Source organism: Apteryx rowi, unplaced genomic scaffold (genome assembly GCF_003343035.1).
Source record: "Apteryx rowi isolate R43461 unplaced genomic scaffold, aptRow1 scaffold_7, whole genome shotgun sequence".
NCBI classification, from domain to species: Eukaryota; Metazoa; Chordata; class Aves; order Apterygiformes; family Apterygidae; genus Apteryx; species Apteryx rowi.
In genome coordinates, this window is record NW_020450982.1 from 5,037,858 (window position 1) to 5,060,789 (window position 22,932).

At 37.4% G+C, this 22,932-nt stretch overlaps 1 protein-coding gene across 12 annotated transcripts in view; it reads right to left on the reverse strand.

Moving 5' to 3' along the window:
- The window catches only part of MAST2 (microtubule associated serine/threonine kinase 2), a 206,067-nt gene that overhangs the window by 169,657 nt on the left and 13,478 nt on the right, over nucleotides 1-22,932 (reverse strand). For 6 of the 12 annotated variants that reach the window (XM_026086776.1, XM_026086772.1, XM_026086769.1 and 3 more), the window contains exons 1-3: nucleotides 17,097-17,201; nucleotides 16,817-16,964; nucleotides 13,032-13,174 (exon numbers count right to left, since the gene is read on the reverse strand). In XM_026086776.1, the coding sequence (XP_025942561.1) occupies nucleotides 13,032-13,174; nucleotides 16,817-16,964; nucleotides 17,097-17,186 (381 nt within the window). In that variant the 5' untranslated portion in view covers nucleotides 17,187-17,201. Of the gene's footprint in view, nucleotides 1-13,031; nucleotides 13,175-16,816; nucleotides 16,965-17,096; nucleotides 17,202-22,932 lie in introns of those variants that run through there. The other 6 variants (XM_026086767.1, XM_026086768.1, XM_026086766.1 and 3 more) reach the window with 3 other exon arrangements.

The window sequence follows — 22,932 nt, forward strand, 5'->3', positions numbered from 1 at the left end:
GATTTCAAAAAAATGTATCACTATGAAACAGCAAAACTACTTGGACTAAGAAATAGCCAATGGACTGAACTTTAAAAAATAGCTGTCAAAAGAAAAATCACTATTGAATAGGACCATCCAATGTCAACAGAACAGCAATATATCCACTTTACTCAGCATTTTAATCAATGACCTAGAAATAAATATAAAACCACTGATGATAAAAAATAATTGTATTACAAAGCTTGGCACAGTGTAAACAGTGTAATCAGTACTGTCACAGTTTTCTGAATGACTTTGTAAGGCTGGTCTATTCAAATCTTGTTTTAATACAACCAAATGGTAAATTAAACTAGTAGGAAAAAGGATTCAGGCACCAACTACGGCATAAGGGGAACACCTGCAATTCTGTAACTCTGCAGATCTGTCTTGGATCCCTTTTTTTTAAAATATGGTACCACATTTGCCAACTTCCAGTCCTCAACTACTAAAACTATTTTAAGTAATAGGTTATACAGCACAATTAGTAGCTTGGATTGTTTTAAAGCTGTGTGATTATCTCCCTTTACTCATTGAACTAATAGCCTCCTTTACCTGTTTTTAACCATTTTAATTTCCTTTTAACCATTCTCAGCTCTTGTTGAAGAGGGGTGGGGTTGGGGGCTGCATTTTTCTGTGTCTCTAACAGGAAGGCCCTTAAGTAGGTTCCACGGAGACTAAAGACGCAGCTCTGTTAGCTTATGCTCCTTGCTCTTCAACAAGTCTTTCTAAATTGGTTCATCCTTTTGGAACTGAAAACAGCTTTAGTGGACTTTTGACTATTTTTATTCCTGAATATATATATATTTCAGTTGGTATTAAAAGGTGGCTTTCTGAGTTACATTTTGAACCAGAATTGAGCAGTGCTAATGATCAAGGCAACGCTGCTTCTCCTCCCAGACTCTTTGCTAGAGCTTGACCGATCTATGAACACATTGAACATATAAAGTCATAGAGTCATTGAACATAAAAGGTTTTAGTCTCATCATATCCCAACATGACATGTGTCCAGTCTACCTATGAGCAACTGAATCTCCCACCAATATTTCATTCTACAGTGTCTGATCTTCCCCAGCATACTACAGTTAGCATCATCTATCCTAGTCACATAGCGGGTAATATAGACCCTAGATTACTTTTTCTTAGTGAGATCTGAGTTTCAGCTCTCAGGTAGTCTATGCTACTCGCTGATGCTTTGTCTGTTTCCATTGAAAAGAGGAGGAGGTTTCAGGGTATTTTGTTTTTTCTTTAAACACGCATCACCACCCAACCACAAGGCCAATCTATTCTGTCCTTCCCATATACTTTCTTTTATACTTTTTTAATACTTTCTCCCATATGCTCTTTTTTAGGACACAATAGCTAGTCCTTAATATAACCATGTCAGAATTTGAGTATTTTAAGTTATTAATTATCTGTAAAACATATAGTAGAAAATATAATAATTATACTTATGCCTAGTGAAAATTAGTATACACTCACCACTACTCTGAACTGATGGTTTCAGCATAGAACAGCAACTTCTAACAAAAAGGATGAGCTCAATTCTGTATCATAGGGAAAATGCAGTTAAATCAAGTTTCTCCATTTTAGTTAACACAAAATGGACACCTTTCACTGCTTGCTCCAGAACATGCTGAATAATATACCTACTTCTTTTTGAACCACTGGACTACTGGAGAATTTCTTGATGTGCAAAGAAGACTGCAGCAAACTATTACTTCAGGTTGTCCATGACTATTCTCAGATGAAGACTTCAAACAATATAGGCAAAGCTTGATGATAAAATCTTCTTAATAGTGGGACAAAAATAGAAATCAGAGAGCAGATGGAAGGATATGCATCATTAATGTACTTAATGAAGAAGTTAGACACCACAATACCTTTCTTTGGAAATGATTGCAACTTATGTTAAATCAGGAACATCATCAGCTTACCTTTCTGTTTATGAAAAAAGTCGTGTGAATTCTGCAATTAGAATAGTACAAGAAATCCATCACACTATTGTAGAGTTTATTTTAATTGCCAAACACCCCTCCAATTCAATGGGTTTTAATCTATGCTTGACACTTCCCCAGGGAGACTGATACCACAGATTTGTCTGACAGCAACACCCCAATGGGAACACGGTCCCTGGAGGTTTGAAACATCTCATTTATACCAAGTTTTGCTGCCATTTTCTTTTTAAGTCTGATCTCAATATAATGGATTTCCTAAAAATCTTTAGCATACAAAAGGGAGAAACACCCCACTCAATTTATTAGTGCCCTCTTGAAATGAAGTTGTTACTTAAATCAACTGTTTTGCTTGTAGGTATTACCTGACATTTACTGATGCTGATGTCAGCCATAAAAAGGTCTGAATTTCTTTCTACTCTGTATCTGTTATAATTCAACTAGTTCCCAGTCAGCAACATTTTAAATGCAGTATGTAAATTACATCAAGAAAATAAACATGTCAGCATACAACAAGGCATGTTTTCTGCACTTTTTATTAAAAAAAAAAAGAAAAAAAAAGCCAAATACACCATTTGCCTGTTTAATTAGGATTGATACTGCTGCCCGATCAGTATAATTTGACAATGATAAGATGGTGCCTTACCTCTCAATTCAGGTTTCTTTCTGCATGTATGTGATATTATAAATTGTTTTTCCTTTCTTTTGTAAGCTCATAAGTTGATTTTGCCAAAATTCTCCGATTATTTCACTAGCTTATTTTGTTCTGAGATACCTGCATTTCTTGTAAAAGAAATCTTAAATATGTCTTAAATTCATAACACCCTGCACTTTATTCTGCAAGCTAAATTATTTGATGAGTGAATTAAGGCAAGATGACAAAAGCTATAACAACCAAAGCATAACAACCAAATAGTTACCAAGACACTTTGGAATAATACCCACAAATGTTATTTTACATTGCAAACCATCATTTGAACAGACTCAAAGGGTTTGTGGATCAAGAGCTCAAGTTGCAGAATACCATTCATTTAGCAAGGAGATACTACAAAAATAAAGGTTGTACAAAGGTTGTACCAGAATTAGTTACTGTACGGTAAGAAAGCTAAGTGCAAATTTTAAGTGATGTTGAAACTGTAATACAAGATACAACACAACAGCTTTCACTCTAAGATTTCCAAACCAGTAGTCCACAGCTCAATGAGTTTACAGTCTAGTCCCAGACAAATAAGGGGAGGAATTAAGGAGGTCATAGTACAAGTATACTTGTGCACAAAGCAGTCTGAATTCACAACTTTCCTAGCTACCAACACATCATAAGAATTCATTTTTATTATGGGGCTTTTTTTCTTGTTTGGGGGGGGGGGGGGTGGAAGGGAAAGCCATGAAGAGACATGAACATTGCTGGAAGAAGGTAGGAGGGACAGGAGAGCTTAGGGACAACAGAACCAGCACAAATGTTAAAAAGGATCTAGCTCACATCAGAGAGCACAGAATACAAAGCTGCAAACAGCAATCGGGTAACCAAGGTTAGCAACATGGATGAAATTAAAGCAGAAGCAGCACTGCAATAGCACAACCAACATTCTGGCATTTGTGTTCAACACAGTGATAAATACAGTATGTATTTTCTTTGGTAACAGCTCATCAATTAAATTAGTTCAACTATCGATGTTTGGAAAATTTGACATGCAATTGTCCAAAAAATCTCTGCAGAGTTAACTGTATGAAATACAAATATGTAAGCAAGTATCTACTAGAAGGCTTCATGTGAAAAAATTAGTGCGTGCACAGTAACCATATTTGTGTAAACAAAGTCACATAGCAGTATTCTCTATATTAAAGTTATGTAGATGCTTTTTGCTAATTTTGAATTTGCATGACAAATACAGAAATTACGTTAGGGTTGAATGTTTTATCTAAACTCCAAAGCAGCAAATTTTAATTCCAAGTTTCAAACAATAATTTGTTTTTATGGGCAGATTATCAACTCTGCAATAGGAGTTTATCTTGTAACTACTTTTACTGTCACTATACCATATGACCACATAAAAATAATAAAGTTTGAACATTTATACCTTCAATTAAAGCTTTGTAGCTTCAAGCACTTAAAGAACAAAGGCTGCCATTAACCTAGACCTTACCCCTCAAATATGCACCAAATACATTAACAATGTTATCAAATCACAGGGTCACTGTGAAAATATAAGTCTCAGTGGATTCCACCACAAAGCGAAATCTTGAGAATTTTAATTGGATATTATTTAAGGTACAAAATTAAAATCTCTCATCAAGTTATCTTGACAGCTCATTTGATTTATCAGCCTCAGAAAATATTTTAAAGGTTATTTTAGGTTAATTACATTTCACATTCTTTTATGACCCCACACTTCTCTCTATCCTCAATTATAAACATTTACCCCTTGCCAATAACTAAGTTCACATTGACACACATTTTTGTATACTCGCACTACAGCTTCCATATGACAGCATTTTACATTCATGATGTACACAGAATCCCATTTATTTTTTGGAAACTTGGCCATTGTAATAAATAACAAAAAACAAGGGGCACCTAAGTCAGTTATTCCACGCTATTTACTCATAAGACAACTTAGGTAAGCCAGTTGATTTCAAGCACTTAAGGCACCCACTCAGGAAATTTTGCTCTTCATTTACCTGGCCACGACTGGTTTTCAGCACACAGGAATCTCTCTTCCCCTCTAGTCCTATAAGCAAAGCATTGAAAAACCAGCATGGTCATTCTTTATTTATCCTAGTCACAGTCCACAAAGGAAAGACCTACAGATACAGGCTCTAAATCAAGCCCGCTGGTACATCTGAGCTTTACAGAAAGCCTGTGAGGTATGTGCTACTCCCAGTTTTACTGATGACCAAGTGATTTAACCTCTCCGATCAGGTTTGTTGCATAAGTCTCATGCTTTAGTACTGTATTTCAATTACAAGGCTACACATAGCTCTGCCAAGAGATTTCAGAAAATTCAGTTCTCCGCCTCAAGTAATCTCAAAGCAATAAGGAGTTACATAGATTAACTGTTAGGCAAGATTCTGAGCTGCAGCTGCTCAGAGGTGGAACATGGAAACCACCATATTCCCATTTTCCTCCAAGTAGTAAAATAAACAGTTGCTGAGCCTCCTGAGCTGGATCCATTTGGATAGCTGCAAAGATACATGACATAGCTTGGCTAAGCCAAAACGATACAGTATAGCACACCAAACCAGATGGTAGGCAGCCAAACATGCAGGATCACGCTACAATCTCTAGAGCATCTCCAAGGCTCTTGCTTAGTCAAAGGGGGGAGGGGGGAAGGGAATTTTTATAGATGTCAAAGCTCAAAACAGTGAAACAGAATAGTCTGAAACTTAGGCAACCAAATTATTTCACGCTTAAAGACTGACCCTCCTATTACCACATCCCAGGAAACAGTAACCAGAAACATGACCAGACAGAGAAGGCAGCCATATTAAGATACTAAATGCAGACATCTCACACTGCCTGTCTTTCTGTGGAAATACTTGCAGAAATCACTGAAATATGAGTGCCAGGTTTTAAATATTTTAAAATCAAAGAAGAACTTTTTATTGTCTACACTGGTACATTTTTACGTGAAGGTCAAAAAGAACCACAAGACACCTTCATGGAATGAAGCATCGTTCCAGTGACAACTCGCATTCAAGACGGTCTGAATAAATCTTTATTTCCTACCTTAAGTTCCCCACAGCTCCCCAAGCAAAAAAGCTAATTTCCCATGCACACTACAGCAGTTTCTCACTTTACACCTACAATAGTGCTGCTGTCAGGAAGAGAACCCACTGCAAGTGCCAAAAATCAATCCAACATATTCTTAGACAAAAAGTAACATGCAGCATCTGAAGATAATGAGAACTGCAATCATTCAAACTGACAGTCTACTGCCTGACAATTATCACAAGGCAAATTTTATGAATTCATATTTCCTGTGATGACAAGCACCAGGTTACACAGAAGGGTATTCAAATTTTCTTTTGAGTATGAAAATCTCCTCTGAGCCAATGAGTTCACTCCAAAACGGAATTCACTTAACTGAAGGGAATAAAAAGATGCTGACCTGAAAAGATTGAGATTTCCTCAGTGCTTCCTGTGTTTAAATAACACGCACTATATATTGAATATACCTTCAGTACACAAATTATCACAAATATTTACTGTTCTTTACTCATAGACACATTTATTATTTAGAATGAAATTTTCTAGTTAAAAACCTACCAAGACTGCCAATTTTGAATACCACTGTGAAGTGTACGTTCCTTAACTTATCAAGAAAACACGCAGAATTATAGCATATGCATTTTAGTATTCCTACCAGAGACACAACTTTTCTGCGGTTTGCTCATAATATCATTTACTTCTCTGCAAAGGCCTGATCCTCCACTGTTCTACATTATCAGATCTAAGTTCTTTGTCCTTACTTTCAGGTCTTATCATTCAGCTCATGCCAATACTTTCAACCCTCTGTCTAGATCTTGCTCCCCACCTCTCTCCCAACCCCAGTCCCTGCAAGCCTGAGCATTGCTTTAGTTCCTCAAGCGACACTACCTTCTATCTTCCTTTCTCCTTACATCTTCCAAAATTCATAACTTCTCCAAACTCTCAAAGATTCACTCACAGACTTGACAGCATAAGCACATGCAAATTTTAATTAGTATGCATAAATTTAGACTCCACACAATCTTAATTATGGAAATCCACTTACTTCCCCTCTCAGATTATTACATGTTTTTCCTCATCTGCTATTTTAAAACACAGCTTCCATGACTCCATACAGTAATAAATTCCATTCATTCATACAGCCATAGCTTTTTTTGGTCTTTCCAACAATATGAAACCATGAAATTCTACTTATACGTCAAATATTCAAAGCTTCCTACTCCCTGAAACACATATATGGTCTTCATCAGCTATAATTTGAATGATTAATTTTTAGTCAAAAATATTTTCAAATGTCTTCAGCAATATTTGAAAAAAAATCAACATGTTACCACCTAAAGCATGAACTAAAATTAGGGTTCCCTATAACAAAACTTTTTGGGAAAAGAGCAGTTGTTTCTTTCAAAACACACAAACGTAAATGAAGTTTTCTCATCAGATTCAAATGTCTGCTTCTGTAGTAAATACCAGTCAGTCAGCAGGAGGTAGCTCTAAGCACTGCTGGCATTATCAATTTGTCCCCCAACTACTATTGCATTTTTCAATAAAAAGAGAGAGATTACATCTCATTCTTTTGTGAGGAGGTAGAAGGCTGGGCTCTATACACTCACCTCGTTTTCAGCATACATATCCAGCAGGAAGGTGGAGAGCACAGTGGAAGAGCAGCTATTGTGCTTTGCAAACTAACATATCATTGCTAGTCGGAGATCTGCTAGTCCCCACGCCCCACAAGCGCTCTTCCTTCCAAACCTCCGGCACGGAAATTCACAACCATTACCCAGACGCTCACATTAAGCAGAGATCCTCAAGAATTAATACTAAGTCCATTAAAAGCACTATAGAATAAATAGGAGACCCAGAGATTGAATTTTCTTCTATAACTAAAAGGGTTTTGGAAACACAGAGTGAATATAAAGAAGCTTGAACTTCTGTTAGTTATGCTGCACTTCTCGCCTTTTCAATTATTAATTTCTGCACAGAATTGACAGTCAACACAGAACTAAGTTCTCCTTTAGCTGCAGTCTACAGGAAAACACCTCTAGCTCTTCTTCAGGTTGGCCCTGAAGCAACGGTGTCATTTTGCATTGAAAAAGTAATTCGCTACACTGAAATAACGGGCCGCTGGTGTTCCAGCACCACCTAGCCGGTCAGAGAGCAAAACACAGGCAACAGAGCTTTTGATCCAAAATGGTAAAAATAATCATTTATATAATTAGGAAAAAAAAATATCTTTTTTCTTTTCCTTAGCTATCCCAACAATCATCTTTCTGCTACCAGAACAAGATTGTTGTTTGCCATGAAACACATGGCTTGCCAGGGTGCAGCATTAAAATATGAAGCTGATTTACACTCCAGCTAAAACGGGCCAGGTTATTAACAAGTGGTTACTGCGGGACACAAGCCCAGAAATAACAGCCTTGTATTATGAAATCGTTAACGTTTCCCAGGACCTCTGAAAACTTTTCCCAGCAATTCACCAGCCCTGGGAGTGAGGTTATTCCTGGCAAGATCCACTTGCCCACCAGCAGATGGCAGAAGAGCACCACAAATTCCCTAGCCGGCTGGACAGACATGGGCAATTGAACGTGAAACGCGATTCCTGAGGCTGGCGCACCTCAAACCCCAAACCGGCAGCCCACCATCCGCTCCTAGGAGCCACGAATGAGAGTGTTTTGACAAAAGTATAGTAGATCCTTTTGTAATAAAGGGTTCTGCTGTTAGCGCAGAAAGGACAAACTGTGCACTGGAAATACATGACTATATCAGAACAAATTAATTCTATTCCTAATACATGTAAAACTAAATCAAAAAGCAAAAGGGTAAAAACTTAAAACAACAAGAGTAAATGTTCTCTCACATGTCTAAAAAGCACACCCCGACTTGGACATCCAAGGTAACACGCCGCAGTATGAAGTCGGTCTCAGTTACCAGCCTGCCCGTACACGCTTCCTCATAGCCCAAAGGACCCACTATCCCAAAGACAGCCGTTTTCCTCCTTCCGCTCAGTATTAGCTAATCCACACATCTTTGTGAAACTGAACACTGAGAATAAATCAGGCTGACTGGGGAACGTCACTGGTCCAGTCTTATCCAGCATGGGAAGTCCTTCAGCCTGTCAGCGATGCCAGATCCTCGCACCCGAGCCTCTGCAGCCTGCAGATCACTATTCAAAAGCTGAGAGGCTTCGTTTACCACTTCCCGTGGAAGGAGACCAGTGAAAGGTGAACTGGCACTCTCCACAACTGTGAAACACTCAGTTGACTCATTTTGTCTTAATCATAACCCTTCCAAGTGAATGCAAAACTGCAAGTCATTTGAAATTGTTCTCTGAAGTGGAGACTGGCCGTAAAAGGAAGCCTTACATGTGGCACTGGAGAATTTACTGAGCACCAACTGCTTAGTCACCGGTCTTTATCTGTGAAGATGAAGAAAAGGCTCAAAGCACGTACAGTGTGGTACAGGGGGTAAGAAAGACTGTTCAGGCCAGAGAGAGCTACCACCACACAGCTGGAATCCTCAACCTTGCTTTTAAAATGCTGAATTTTTCAGTTCTACAGCTACTTTTGGACAGGTACAGGGTACAGTTTAGAAAACTGAAGCTTTTAAGGAAAAAAAAGTTCAAAATTTCTTTTGCAAAAGTATAAAAATCAGATTTTCCACTGATAAGCTCTTTCAAATCAATTCCTCCAAGTGTTTTCTTTTTGCCAGCCATAATGATGGGAACATGTGTGGTTTCTTACTCTTAGAACACCTCTATAACTTCTCTGGGCATTAGATAGCAAGCAGAGCATTTAAAATGTAGTCCTAATTAATGGACACCACACTGCCAGATGTTTCCTTCACAAAAAGCTGGAGTGCTTGAGATGTTCTCTACGAGATGGAAAGAAGTAGATCTAAACAAATGTAAATATGCCTTTGTCATTCTTGTGGTAATCCAGTTGAGCAACCTGTCCTTAACAATAGCTAACAGCAGGGGAAAACCATCCGTTTTCCACACAAGCTCCAGTCCTGGCATGTTAACATGTTATGGCATTGCGATTGGTATCGAGATAAATACCTCTTGGCAATTTATTTCACCCACTGAGTTTTGTCAAAATAAAGATTTGCAAGAAAGACACTCCCAATCTACCTTCTCCAAAACAATCACAATGTTCTCTTCCCAACTTCCTTGTCCTTTCTAAAGTTAAGAAGCCTTCATGCTCTTCATGTCTTTGTTCAGAAGAGAATACATCTATATTCTTGATCATTCTCATCAGCTTTCTTCAAAACACTGTCCAAGTTCTAACTCTTTCTAGGACAGGGTGTTCGCAGACCAAGACTTCAGATGAGGAAAAATCCAAACTAAGTAAGAAGGCATCTTCCACCGTATTATCCTTCTGTTCCGTACACACGCACGCCACCTCCCCCACCCCCTTTTTTAAGGTTTAGGACAGTGTTGGGTTTTTTGGTTTTTTTTTTTGTTTTGTTTTGTTTTAAAGTTTTTACTACTTCGGGTTTTGAGAGTGAAAAATATCCCTGAGATACCCACAGCAATGCCTATGTCTCACCCCCCCCCCCAATTTACTTCCTAGGCTATATTAGGGATTTACCTGCCTTAAATACTAAACGAAGTCATAGGACGCTCCCCACCAGAAGTCAACCCACTAGGATCAAAGCCATCTATCTTGCAGCAGACAAGTAGAATATAGCAGATGAACTGAAGGTCACCCTCTGAAATCCCCATGTGTATTTTAGAAAGCACACAGATCTGATCAACATCGATCACTTCACCGAGACAGCACTCGGTATTCAGTCTGTGCTGGCTTCTTTCTCAAGTCAAGGATCTAGTGACAACTGCCATGCAGACACATTAATCCAGACTATCGCCCATGTAAGAGCTGAAGGATGTTGTTGAACAATGAATTGTGCTTATGCAGTTCAGCATGTGAGAATTTGATATATTTCCAGTTCTTGAGTTGTTGCTGATAAGTAGCCTAGCAATCAGTCTTGTTTCAAAAGCTGCAAAGTAATTTCTATAGATTTGTTATTCTTAATTTATCATTTTGCTTTGCAAATATTTTCAAAGTTCAAAAGAATGTAATTTGAGCACAGCAAACAATCTGTAGGATTACTAGTGATTAGAAAGTAAAAAACACGGTATTGAATGCCAGCAAAGCAATTTAGCAAAGGAAAATCCACTGATAATTAGTGCCATAAAGAAGGAGCAGAAATGATACGTGTAGCTTTGAATGGTCAGTCTTTTTGGTACCACACTCCCATTTCTCTCTTGCTGTGTATTTGTTGTATTAGTAACAAATAATAAAAAAAACTAAACACTAATAATCAAGACAGGCATATTAAAATGACACTATTACTGAACCTACTCATCTCTTAACAGAACTGTTCTTCAAAGGAGATTAATTATACTGCAAGAAGCTTTTTGCTGTTGCAATTTGTGAAATTTTCAATACCACAAGCATATTAAAACAGCTGCAAACATGTAACTACTTCTAAGATCCCAGGATTCATTGCATTTAATTAGGTGTTCATCTTGTGACAACCTCTCTAGTCATTGCTTCAGTACACCACTTCATATAAAAATTCTTAATTTCTAGCCTTAATTAACAGCACTATAATTAACATACAGCCCACCATAAACTATACAGAGGCAGGAAAACAGCCATGTATTTCAGTATTTAACAACTGCAACAAAAAGGGGCTAATACTGGATTTACAGCTGAATTTCTCAGCTTTAATTAGAAACAATTATTTTAAAATAAGTTATTGGTATTCCCATTTCATATGAGAGCATTTGATTGACAACACAGTGCCCTTAAAAACTGGAAACGCATCATATCAATATGCAGCATTAAGTCTTACACACAAACACATCTGCAGCCCACTGAATAGTACAAAAGGGTTAAGCAAAGTAATAGTCCAAATTAAATGCCTGAAAACTAACGCTTTGTTTTAAAGTGCAGCTATTTTCATTAAATTAAGCTATAAAGCTTTAAGGCATTTGCCTATCTCTAGAGAATAAGCCTGTACGTTAACATATCACTTTTTTTTAAATCTCCATCAGATAAATACTTAGATGCCAAGTTCATGTGAGAATTCTCTCTTTGTRTTGATACTGCCAAATTACAAGTGTCACTAAGAATAGATATTTAAGGCAAACACTAATAGAACTGTATTTATCTACAGGCACCAAACTAAGACACAATAAAATTAAATCAAATCAGAAGCATTTCAATATCCTGATGTGACCAGCATATCTAAAATTGCTAAGATCGTAAATACTTCATTGTAAAATCAAAATTACTGGTAATACAAATGCACAGCTTTTTTCAGCTTTAAAGATTTAAGTTTCATTTCAAGCTCCCTGGTGGTACCAAACCATCTAAGCTTTCCAAAAGAAAATTGTAAGGGCTGCCAACCTAAACTATATAGAAGGGGCACCATTTTACTTAAGCGGTCATTGTTTCTAAACAGTCTTACAATATAAGATACATTTACGCAGTTTCTTACAGCCATATACCCTAATGCAACTGACACACCAAAATTACCTCATATGAGCAAAACTTGGTAATTCAGGCAAACTCTATGGAATTTGGCAAAAAAGCTTTCAGGCTTTGCTTTTAGTCTTCCATTCATCAATATTTATGTTGCATATGTGACTGAATAGCTGCCTTTAACAATTTTAAATATTTAGAGGGAATAAGAAACAACTATAAATAAAAGGTATGATCCTTTTGGTTTGCAATCAGCTGGCTTCATTATAGCCAGCTGAGTTTCCTTCCCATACAGAATACTCTCCTCCAAGAAGATGCTGATTTAACAGACTCAACATTCTTCAAAAATACATTCATTTTACCAAAACTTTTTGACAGAAACCATGCAGAACAGCAGACATCAGCTCCAGCTCTTCAATTCCTTGGACAGTTATACCTTTCAGCTACCTGTTCTCTGGGGAAACAGGTGAAGGTAGCTACTCAAAGCTGTCTCCCAATTAAACTTGTTTTAAACCATAAAGCTCTCATGCTCACATCTCCTTAGATTTCCAGTGATTTTTTTTTCTTTCAGAAATCGGGCAGTGTAAGTAGCATTGAGAGGGAGCTTCCCCCAAAAGGGATTATTCTTCACACAAACATTTTCCTTTTCAGCTTTTTTGTCAAATATCAGGATGAGTATACTCTCATCCTAATTCACCCTTTACCAAAAAAAGGGCCCACAGGAACAAAATGCTGAATTCACTGAGCAGGAACAGGGGAAAGCAAGGTAAAAAAACTAAAACACAGGATCACACCACTTTTTATTTACAGCACAAAAGCACCAAGAGTATTCCCAGACTCATTCCCAGACTCACTCACCAAACCAGCAGTAAGGGAAGGTGCAGACTGTCCCAGGGATTGATTTCTCATGCGGACCAGGTTTGAGGTATCTCCAGGTGGCTGCCATATTGTTTGTCCCACTCCACTGTGGACGCTATTTGATAATGGGAGTAGTTGCTTTCCTTTAAAAACAAAACCAAAATACTATCAACTTGTTTAACAAGTTTACAAGTTCAAAATATAATTCTGAAAACAAATATTGCATATGGAGAAACCATGGTTAATAAAAAGCAATTTAAAAGTTCTGGCAGGTTAGAACTTGTAAAAGCACACTACCTGTGGAAGTCATTTAGTTTGATAATTAGATATTTCAAAGAATCTAGTTTATTTTCATTATGAGGTGATGGGTAAAACCAGAAAGTTGTAGAAGCAGATTTCTATCACTTCACACCTTTCTATATTTCATGCAACTTAAAAATGATACATTTGCTGCTAATTAAACAATTTATTACACTATGGAAAAGTAATGTTCATGTTGTGAAATCTCTGAAGTATAATTAAGGTTTTCATGAAAATACATTCATAATTTTAAAATATTACCTCTTCTAAACAACTTATCCATCTAGATATCCCCATTTTCCCCTACCACAGCAACCTTCAGCAGTAGATTTCCTGCAACTGTGATCAGCATATAATGTATGTTTAAACATTACTTTGCTTTGAACTATGGATAGATCTGTTCTAAAACAAAATTCACTATTCAGCAACATCATATTATCCTAAAAGCAAAACATTTCTGTAATTTTGTTTTCCTAAGTCTCCTTCGTATTTGATTAATTAGTGTAGATGCTAATCTCCCATGTGATCAAGTTATTATCATCAAGTTCTAAGAAGAAAGTGGAACTACACAGTGTGAAGAGTGGTTCCTATCTCAACCAGTTCACACCACTGTACCTGACTGCAGGAAGTACAGTAATCATTTAAAAGGATCTGCTCAATACATTCTTTTCTAGGCAATATAACACTCTTTTGAAAAATGTCAAGCAGTGAATTTTCACAAAGAGAAAGAACCAAAGTTAAAGTAGGTCATATTTTGACTTCATCAAGCTTGGCAGTGTCCGTTTATGTACAATTATGTCATTCACAAAAAAAGAGAAGAAAGATAGTCTTGTGGCTAAAACACATGAGTGAGACGGTCTGTAAATCTGGGTTCCATTATTAGATTCCAAATGACTTCCTCTAACGCTGGTCAGTCAACCCTGTACTTCAGTTTCACCATCTGTTACATGGGAGTGAATAATACCTCTTTTCCTTAAAATCAGGCCTGTCAGACTAAATAAATTTCTGTTTGCAAGACACAAAAATGAAATGTGGGCCTGCTATTGGGGCACTAGCGTAGGACAGGCCTCATCTCCACAGTGAAATAGTGCGAGACATAGTGGAAGGCACTTATTTATAGATGGGAAAAGGAAGGATTAGGTAATACAATTCTGTAACAGTACCCCCCTTCCAAGCACGGTGAAGATAGTTGCCTTCAAAAAATTATACACTCAGATACAGAAGAGAGCAAGACATTTATTACAATGAGTAGCAGGAAGAACTCTACCTCTTTAATCACATATACTGCAGGAAATACTTTTTTCTCAGAGGCAGAAACCTATTCTTCTGCAAATTCTTCAATTTGACCTTAGAATTACATGAGAAATATTACAAACATTCAGCACGTAAAAGCAGCTACAATATTTGGAGGACTGTCACACAACACCATTAGCCATGATTCCATGGATTTTTTTTTAAATGTTTATGTTAATTCTCTGTGAAAGTTATGAGCAATGTATCAAATATACATTAATGTAGTAAGTCAAAGTGTATGAAAGACTAAAAGGCTCAACTTTGGCTAGTAAACAGACACAGCATATTAGTACCTTTTCCTCAGTCCCACTCAAGCTGCTTACAGCTGTGGACATAATTTTTATGGTTTGCTCGTTATCAAGGTTATTTGCAAATATAATGATTCCTCTTGTCTGCAGAGATCTAAAACTACAGAACGTATATTGCTGTATTTATCTCAGTAAAGCACTAACAAAGTTGCCATATAATACCAATTCAAAGCATATAATTATTAAACCATTCAAAATGCCAGTGCTTAAGAGAGCAAGAATAATATTGTTTAATTTTCCATATTCTACAATTATGAGTATCTCCTTTTAGTTCCACAAAAGTGGAAGCCTTTCCCTACCACGCCTCAAATCTTACATATGTTCCTAACACTTGCATTTAAAATATATATCTAAACATCTACATCTCTTTTATTCAATTGAGTCAAACTTATCTTGTTGGGGATCTTTTCCCCCTTCATATACCAGGTTATAGTAGATTGAAAAGTCATTAAGATGTAGCAATAAGCTATGGAGAACCTTATCAATTCAGAACAGAAAATTTACAAGAATATTATATCCTATCAGTTAGAAAATCTATAAAAAGGAAGGGAACTTCTCTAGCTCCTGCTTCCTCCTACTTATTTTACATTGCTTACTTCTACTAAAGAAAAAAAATATATAGTATTATCTTTGGCCATTCTAATCAGTCAACAGCTGTGTAGCTAATAAGCTTTGCTCTTCTCAAGTGATTGATCTACTTAGAAAACAACCTTGAGTACAAAACATTGTAAATGTGTTCCCATTTCTCAAAAATAACCCACTTATTAGAAATAAAACATTAAAGACAGGGCCTACCCAAAATAAAAAAGTGCATACTTTACTGCTTATTACGTCCCATTATACCTAGTACCTCAAACATTAGTRTATTTATCCTTCTCCAGATAAAGGACAGAGGGACAGACAATGGATGTAGTTTCACAATCACTCAAGCCATCCAAGCTGCTGCCAAAAGGGGTGGCTTGCTCAACACTCCTCCTCTTCCCCTCCCAACTGAGAGTTCGCAAACCCTTATTCTTGCACTAACATGCAAACAGCCAGTCAGCCTAATCAGGAAGAAAACAGGCTGAAAATTAACTCTACAGAACAGGATCGGCATTCAGGCAGATCAGCTATTTGATTCCAGGCTGATCATGCAGCCCTGTATGCTCTAATGCCAGTATCATAAACTTTGATGCAAGTTTTAAACAGTTGTGAAACCATCCCCTAGCCCACATACAAAGTCTTCGAAAAAGGAAGCTATTGAGCTTGGTCCTCCAGTTTTTGGCTAACCACTGGACTATGCTCTAACTACTGGACTATTCTACAGTAGAGGTACACTAAATTCCCTGACAACAGAGCTGAAAACAGCATTCACAGAAAAAAAATTATACAAATTGAAAAAACATCTAGTTAGTATGCAGCATTTTTATTTTGAATCATAAATGGCGACAGTACTTTTGAAGCCAAAGAGAAATAAAATAATTTGAACATGATATAAAAGTTAGTTTCCCCCTAAGAAACAATATGGCAGAATATACAAAGTAGGCAAGCTTACTTTCAGTGGTTGCTTTAAAAGTGAAAGAGGTAAGAATATATCATTGATCCCTAAAGTTCTGCCACTACCTTCTTTTGATTTTGCACATCAAGTCTGAGCTTCTGTTTTTTCCTTTTTTGGCAATATATAGAATTTCATTCCAAATCCAGTCTTTTTCCACTGTTTCCTACTAATATCTCCTTTCACATCTTTCTCTTACATAAAATTTTGTATGTCTTCCCAATAAGTGGTCAGCTCTAGTTTTAAATAAAAGAAGTATCAGTATATTTAATCACAGTTGTTATGCCAACAAGTAATACCAAGTCTTTAATAGCACTCAGTTATTGTACCAGCTTTGCAAAACGGCATACCTGACAGAGAGCCAGCCAAACTGCCTCTCCGTAGCTTGCAGTCATCTTGACTTAACTGACGATGGAGCTTGGTTTTCCCAGCAGATGAAAAGATGTCAGGATTGCTGAGCTTTCTGCAGCGTAATGGAGTGGACTCTGCTATCATTTCCTGTACAAAGAAAAACAAGCAAAAGTTTGTTAGTCATAGCTAAGGTGTCTATTTTCTGAAATATACTATCTCGAAAGTATAAACAAGACCTGATATTTGGGGGGGGGGGGTATTATTGTTTTATTAAACAACCTGCTTAAAATTGTAAGTTTCCCTCTTCTGTACCACACCTCTGTGCAGAAAGACATCAAAAGACCCCAGTCCATCACAGCTCTTGAACATTGTTGTAAGGAACGCTAGCAATAAAGGTCAGAAAAAGGCAATTAAGCTACAACAGTTATTTGCTCTTACGGTATGTTGGAAAAGAGACTATTGAAAATCAGGCTAGAATAGATGCTTTGACTAAATCTGTTTTCTGCTAAAGCAAAGAGTATTTGCTCCAATTTACTGAACATTTATTCCATCCAGTAGCATACCTATAAAGAAACTGTTGTTACGTCTTGTTTCAACCCAAAACTCCTATTATAAGATACAGTACAGCAGCTCTACTACAAGACTGGAAGTATCATTATATAATAATTCATCAGGATAGAGATCATTCTTCGTGGAATGTCTTTGTTATTGCTATAAACAAAATTAGACATGTGTTTGTCAGAAACTCCCCCACACATACACTCATTTTACAGCATACAACAAACATTCAATCAAAACACAAGTAGGTAGAACAGCGGCCAACACAACTACAGTCTTTCCTTAATACATTTAATTGTTCTGGAGGTGTCAAACTAACTCTGATTTTACATCTGAAGAAGAATTACAAGCATAGTTATCATGCGTGGATTTAACCATAACGCGACACTTTCCATTATAGCCTATACAGATGCACTTGGACAAGTTTTCTCTTCTCTTCAGTTGTGCAACACATTATGCATGTTTTAATGGATTGCTCCATTTTGTTTCAAATGCCTCTCATTAGCCATACAGCAGTTCAAATCATGCTTGTCCTTATAAAATCTCATCTGAGGCAAAAAATAAACTGCAAGGAACAATTTGCCTAGCATGATACATCATCACATGGTTTAACTTGGTTCTAAATCATGTCTTTTACATCATATTTAAAACAGAAATTCATCTACCACCAGTGGTTTTTAATTAAGAACTGCAGATTGAAGTCAAAAACAATTTCTGAAATCATTATTCCAAATCTGTTCAGTCTACAGTGTTAAACCTCAGACCATCAAATCCAATCCGGGAGTGTGCACTCTAAAACCTTCAAGAATTTTTGGAGGGAGTAAGGGAGCAAGGGAGGAAAAGAGAGAAAAAGAGTAATAAAGGAGGGGAAAAAAAATAAAGTGGTGTTTACATGAAAAAAACTGAATTTGGGTTTGTAATAGAAACCTCACTTCGCTCTGACTCACTACTGCTCAACCTTTCCTAGACCCCATCTCCTTTCAGTTACGAATCTTTTGGCATTTCATAACTGTACGTAACTTCGAAGGACAGAAGTGCTTTGCTCCACATCTGCTTCAGTGGTGCACATTTTACAGGTTGAAAGGTACTGCTCTAAGCTCTCATGTAATTTCCTCCTCTGGCTATGGTTACTCATTCAGTCACAGCACTGCCTAAACTGAATCAAGACAGAGACTTGAGTAATTTAAGGCAGATCACTTACCCAATTCATCACCCAGCTACAAACAGCTGCACTGGCACAAGAGCGGGGGAGAGTATGAAAACAAGCGACCTACAGTAGAGAAAACTGCTTGATCTGGAACAGCTTTAATTAAATCTTAAGGTTCCTCATACTCATCTTGGAGCAGAGACACTCACATTTTCATTTGTCTCAAACCTTTTTCACAAGTGTACTGAATACTTTAATTTCCAGCAGCCTATACTTCTATTTTTTGTCATTTGGAGAGCTGAAAGGACATCTGTATTCATGCTACCACACTTCCAGCTTGTACTTAAGAGTAAGCTATATAATTTTAAATTGTGACATTAGCTGTCCCCAGCATTCCCGTGACAGTTACAGAGGCAGAGGGGAGAAAGTCTTTGTTGTTTCTATTTGTGATGGGGAACGTATATGTATATACGTACGTGTACATACATGTGTATATATATACACACACATGCATATATATCTTTGTGTATGTGCATGCACATAAATATGTATGCATGCATACACACACACACTATATACACAATATCCACTCAGCTGCAGCGTCCTGCCTACACACACCTCTCAGCCCTGAGGCCAGCCTAACGGCATACGCTGCTCCTCAGGGTGTCGCTGCATATGCAGTTCTTCAGAATTGGGGACCTCAACTTTTTTTTTTATTATTTTTTAATACATATATAAAAATAAAACAGTCAGAATTTACCATCTCACCCTGGCATTCCAGGTTACAAGAAAATTGGTTAAAGTCTCACCCAGCCTGTGCTCTCTCCCTCTCTGTTCTGCAGTTCCAAAATATGTTCCCAGCATTTTTCAATACCTAGCTACTTCCCAGGATCTTCCCCTCAATGCTGTCAGCCCAGGTACTGCCCGCCTACGCAAATCACTAGGAAAGCCAGCATTCTCCCACCCTCATCCATGCACTCCATTCCCATGGTTGTCTTGCCTTCAGCCAGCGCATTTAGGCTTCTGCAGGAAGAAGCCCAATCCTGCTTGTAACACTGATGCAGCAACAGTAGTTGCTCTCCCTACTCCCCCACCCAATTCAACTGAGCCTGGTGGAAGAAGGAAAAGGAAGGAAGATACCTGCTCAGCTGCAAGGTCCTGCCTGCACACCCCTCTCAGCCCCGAGGCCAACCTCGTGGTACCTGCTGCTTCTCAGGGTGTCGCTCCATGGGCGGCTCTTCAGCAGCAGCCCCACATTAAGCAGCTGCTCCCCACCAATCACTTACACTACGAACACATCGCAGGACCAGTGGACTGGTAACAGGTTCTCACACCACCTAGTAAACTTAGGCTGTCCACTATAGCAGATAGGGTTAGTGCATTTTACATACAGAAAACTCCTCACAAGCCCTTTTTATTAAGCACATAAAACACTCGGACAATATTCAGAAGACTACATAGTTGTTGAATGTTTTGAAGAAAAGGACCCCAATAATGCTCTGCAGGTTTAAACATTGTTTGTTTGTCCTAAAAGTCAGGAAAAAGCAAAGTCCACTGCAGTGTTTTGAGACAGCCTACTGTTGTTTAAAAAAAAAAAAAAAAAGCTGAAGTACAACATGGCCAATTTAAAATTCCATTTTCTAAGCGTGTATTGTGCCAGCAAAACCCTGAAGAGGGAAAGTTTTAATTTAACAACAATAGAGCTGTCTTTCATAAGACTGTTATTTCACTCATCCATCAAAACCACGCTTTAGTATTACAGTTCATAGAGGAAATACAGGGGAATAACAGTGTTTAAGTTAACACCATTAAAACAAGGTGGGGGAGGGAGGTAGCCAGGGAAACAGGGAGAAAACTCTCCTTGCCCCAAAACAAGATGTGATACATAAAAAGGACAGAAAGGTCTTATACAATCTTCCAACTGAACAGTGAAGGAAGACTCCTTGCAGTGAAACAGTAAGATTTTGTTTGCACACTTTCAAGTGCCTAATCAGATTACCAGACCAACCAGCTGAAGAATCAATTACACAGCACGGACCGACAGATTTTAAGGACTCAGCTTCCACTTCTGAAAAGAAAAATTTCTTACAGCTTTAGAAATGAAAGCGTTAGTAAGCATGTAACAAAAACACATTGCTAACACAGGGTGGAAAGGACTACCAGCGCCTCTTTCTTTCCAAAGGCGATAGAAAAAAACTTCTTAATTTACTTTGGCCTTGTGGCTTTTGCCAAAGCACAAACTAGGCTTACACAGACAGCTGAACTCTGCAAAGCTTATGGCTCAAGATAAGAACGTCATACAAACGATCTTGATTTGTTAGGCAAAGATTACTCCTATCCAGTCCCTTCAATGGTATACAGAGGTTTGCTCATGTAACATGAAATAGTGGGATACAAAGAAGAATGGCAATAGATCTTTCTTCAACAGCAAGCAGCTCCACACTTTGCAGCCCAGTCACTTACCACACTTGCACAGAAAAACAGTTAAAATAGCAGTGGCACTGAAAATAAATACAGGTCTGTTCCTCCTGCCTGAAATCTCACGTTGGGGTTACTGCACTCGGCAAGATGGAGAACAGAAGAGACTGCTGCAATAGCTGTAGCCAAAAGACAAGAAACCTAATATCCTTCCTGGAGTGTAAGATTACACTCATGTGCCATGTTAAAATCCTGCTCCAGTAACTTCAGAATACAGGTACAAGGAACCTGCCTGGTCATCAACTCTAAATAATACCTCTTTTCCATTCCAGCAAACAGGAAGAGGTTCTCAAGGAATTCAAGCAAGAAATAAAAAAACAAGCACGTACACCACCGCAGTGATTTTTAGCAACATAATCTAATTGCTTATTTTTTGTAACTGTTCATTTAACAGTGCCACAAAAGAGTAGCACAGTACAGATCCCTAATCTAAAAAGGGCATGCAAACACTGCAACCGCAGATGCTTGTCACGGGAGTAAGCCATTACCTTCTTTGAACTCCTACATGAAATACCACACGGAGACTGACAGAGCAACGACGGACGAGTTTTAGAAAGCAACCCTCTTAAAACCTGTCTGTAGGGCCTAGATTTAAGATCTAATAGATCATACAAAGACATGAGCACTTGCTTACATGTCATTGTGTTAAACAACTCATGAAATGCATTTATTGTTAGCAGTCAATATTATATGGCTATTAAACCTCTTAATTTACCTAAAGCTCTCTGCAACAAAGAAAATATTTAACTGTGATTAACGAACATTCAAATCTCTGCAGGTGAAGACATGTTAAACTACTAGCCAGAAAAAAAAGCTGCATAAAAGAAAGTTTTACTTGAATAGGTATTGCATGAACAAGAAAAATGAGAAATCTGTCTAATGAGCATAGACATCTAAGGTCAGCTGGAAGTGACTTCTAGCAAACTGCTGAAAAGAAGAATGAAAATTTAAATACAATAAATTGACAAAGAGTACACTAATATTACTCTAATTTGTAAGGAGAATAACTAATAAGTAATGCAAATCGAGTAAAGAATAACTGGAAGCTTTCTGAATTTTTTTTAAAGCAATAAAAATACCGCACATTGAAAACTCCAATTTCCATTTTCGAATCCAGGAGTGTTTGTCCTTTTAAAAAAAAAAAAAACTGTTATGTCAGGATTGTGTGCATACATGGAAGAGAAGCCTTCTTTTTCTTTTCAGCCCTTCCTCCTCACTTCAGATAATGTGTGTACATTCCCCTAACAAAAGATAGATCTGATACTATCATTAGGTCTCAACTCTAATACACTTTATAATACACTGAGAAAGAAAATTGAAGGCCTAGAGAAAAGATCACAAACCAAACATCTGTGTAAGTACCACTTAAAGCAACGTAAGCGTAGTGTTTATGCTATTATTTAGCACTGAAATTTGCCTTCACTTTCCAGCCTGGCCATGTCATACTGAGGGAAGAGGGCCAGCAATTCACCAAGAAGCTGAGGGGTGCCCAAACGTGACCAAAATTGTAGGCTGAATAAGAACTTGAAACTAGGACTCTTCTTAATTGTATCTGTTTAACTCATGTACTGCCAGCAGCATCCTGAAGAATGTCAGAGGCAGCAGAATCAAGGAAAATTATACTAAGTCAACATAGCCTCTTAGAAACTATAATATTTTGGTTTACTGCATCAAGAAGACAGAAAAGCCTTACAGACTATATTACATTATATAAAAATGTTGGTATTTTAAAGACACAAAAGAACTTTACAATATTTTTCTGTTTAATAGATTTATTAGAGGAACTTAGCAATAAATCCCAACATTCCCACAAAAATGTATAAATTTGATTTAGTATCAATATTAAGCTTTCAAAAATGACTAGAAAGTTAAGCACTGTTGCCATAGTAATGTTTTCCAAAAAGTTATATACAGTGTAATATGCACACGTTT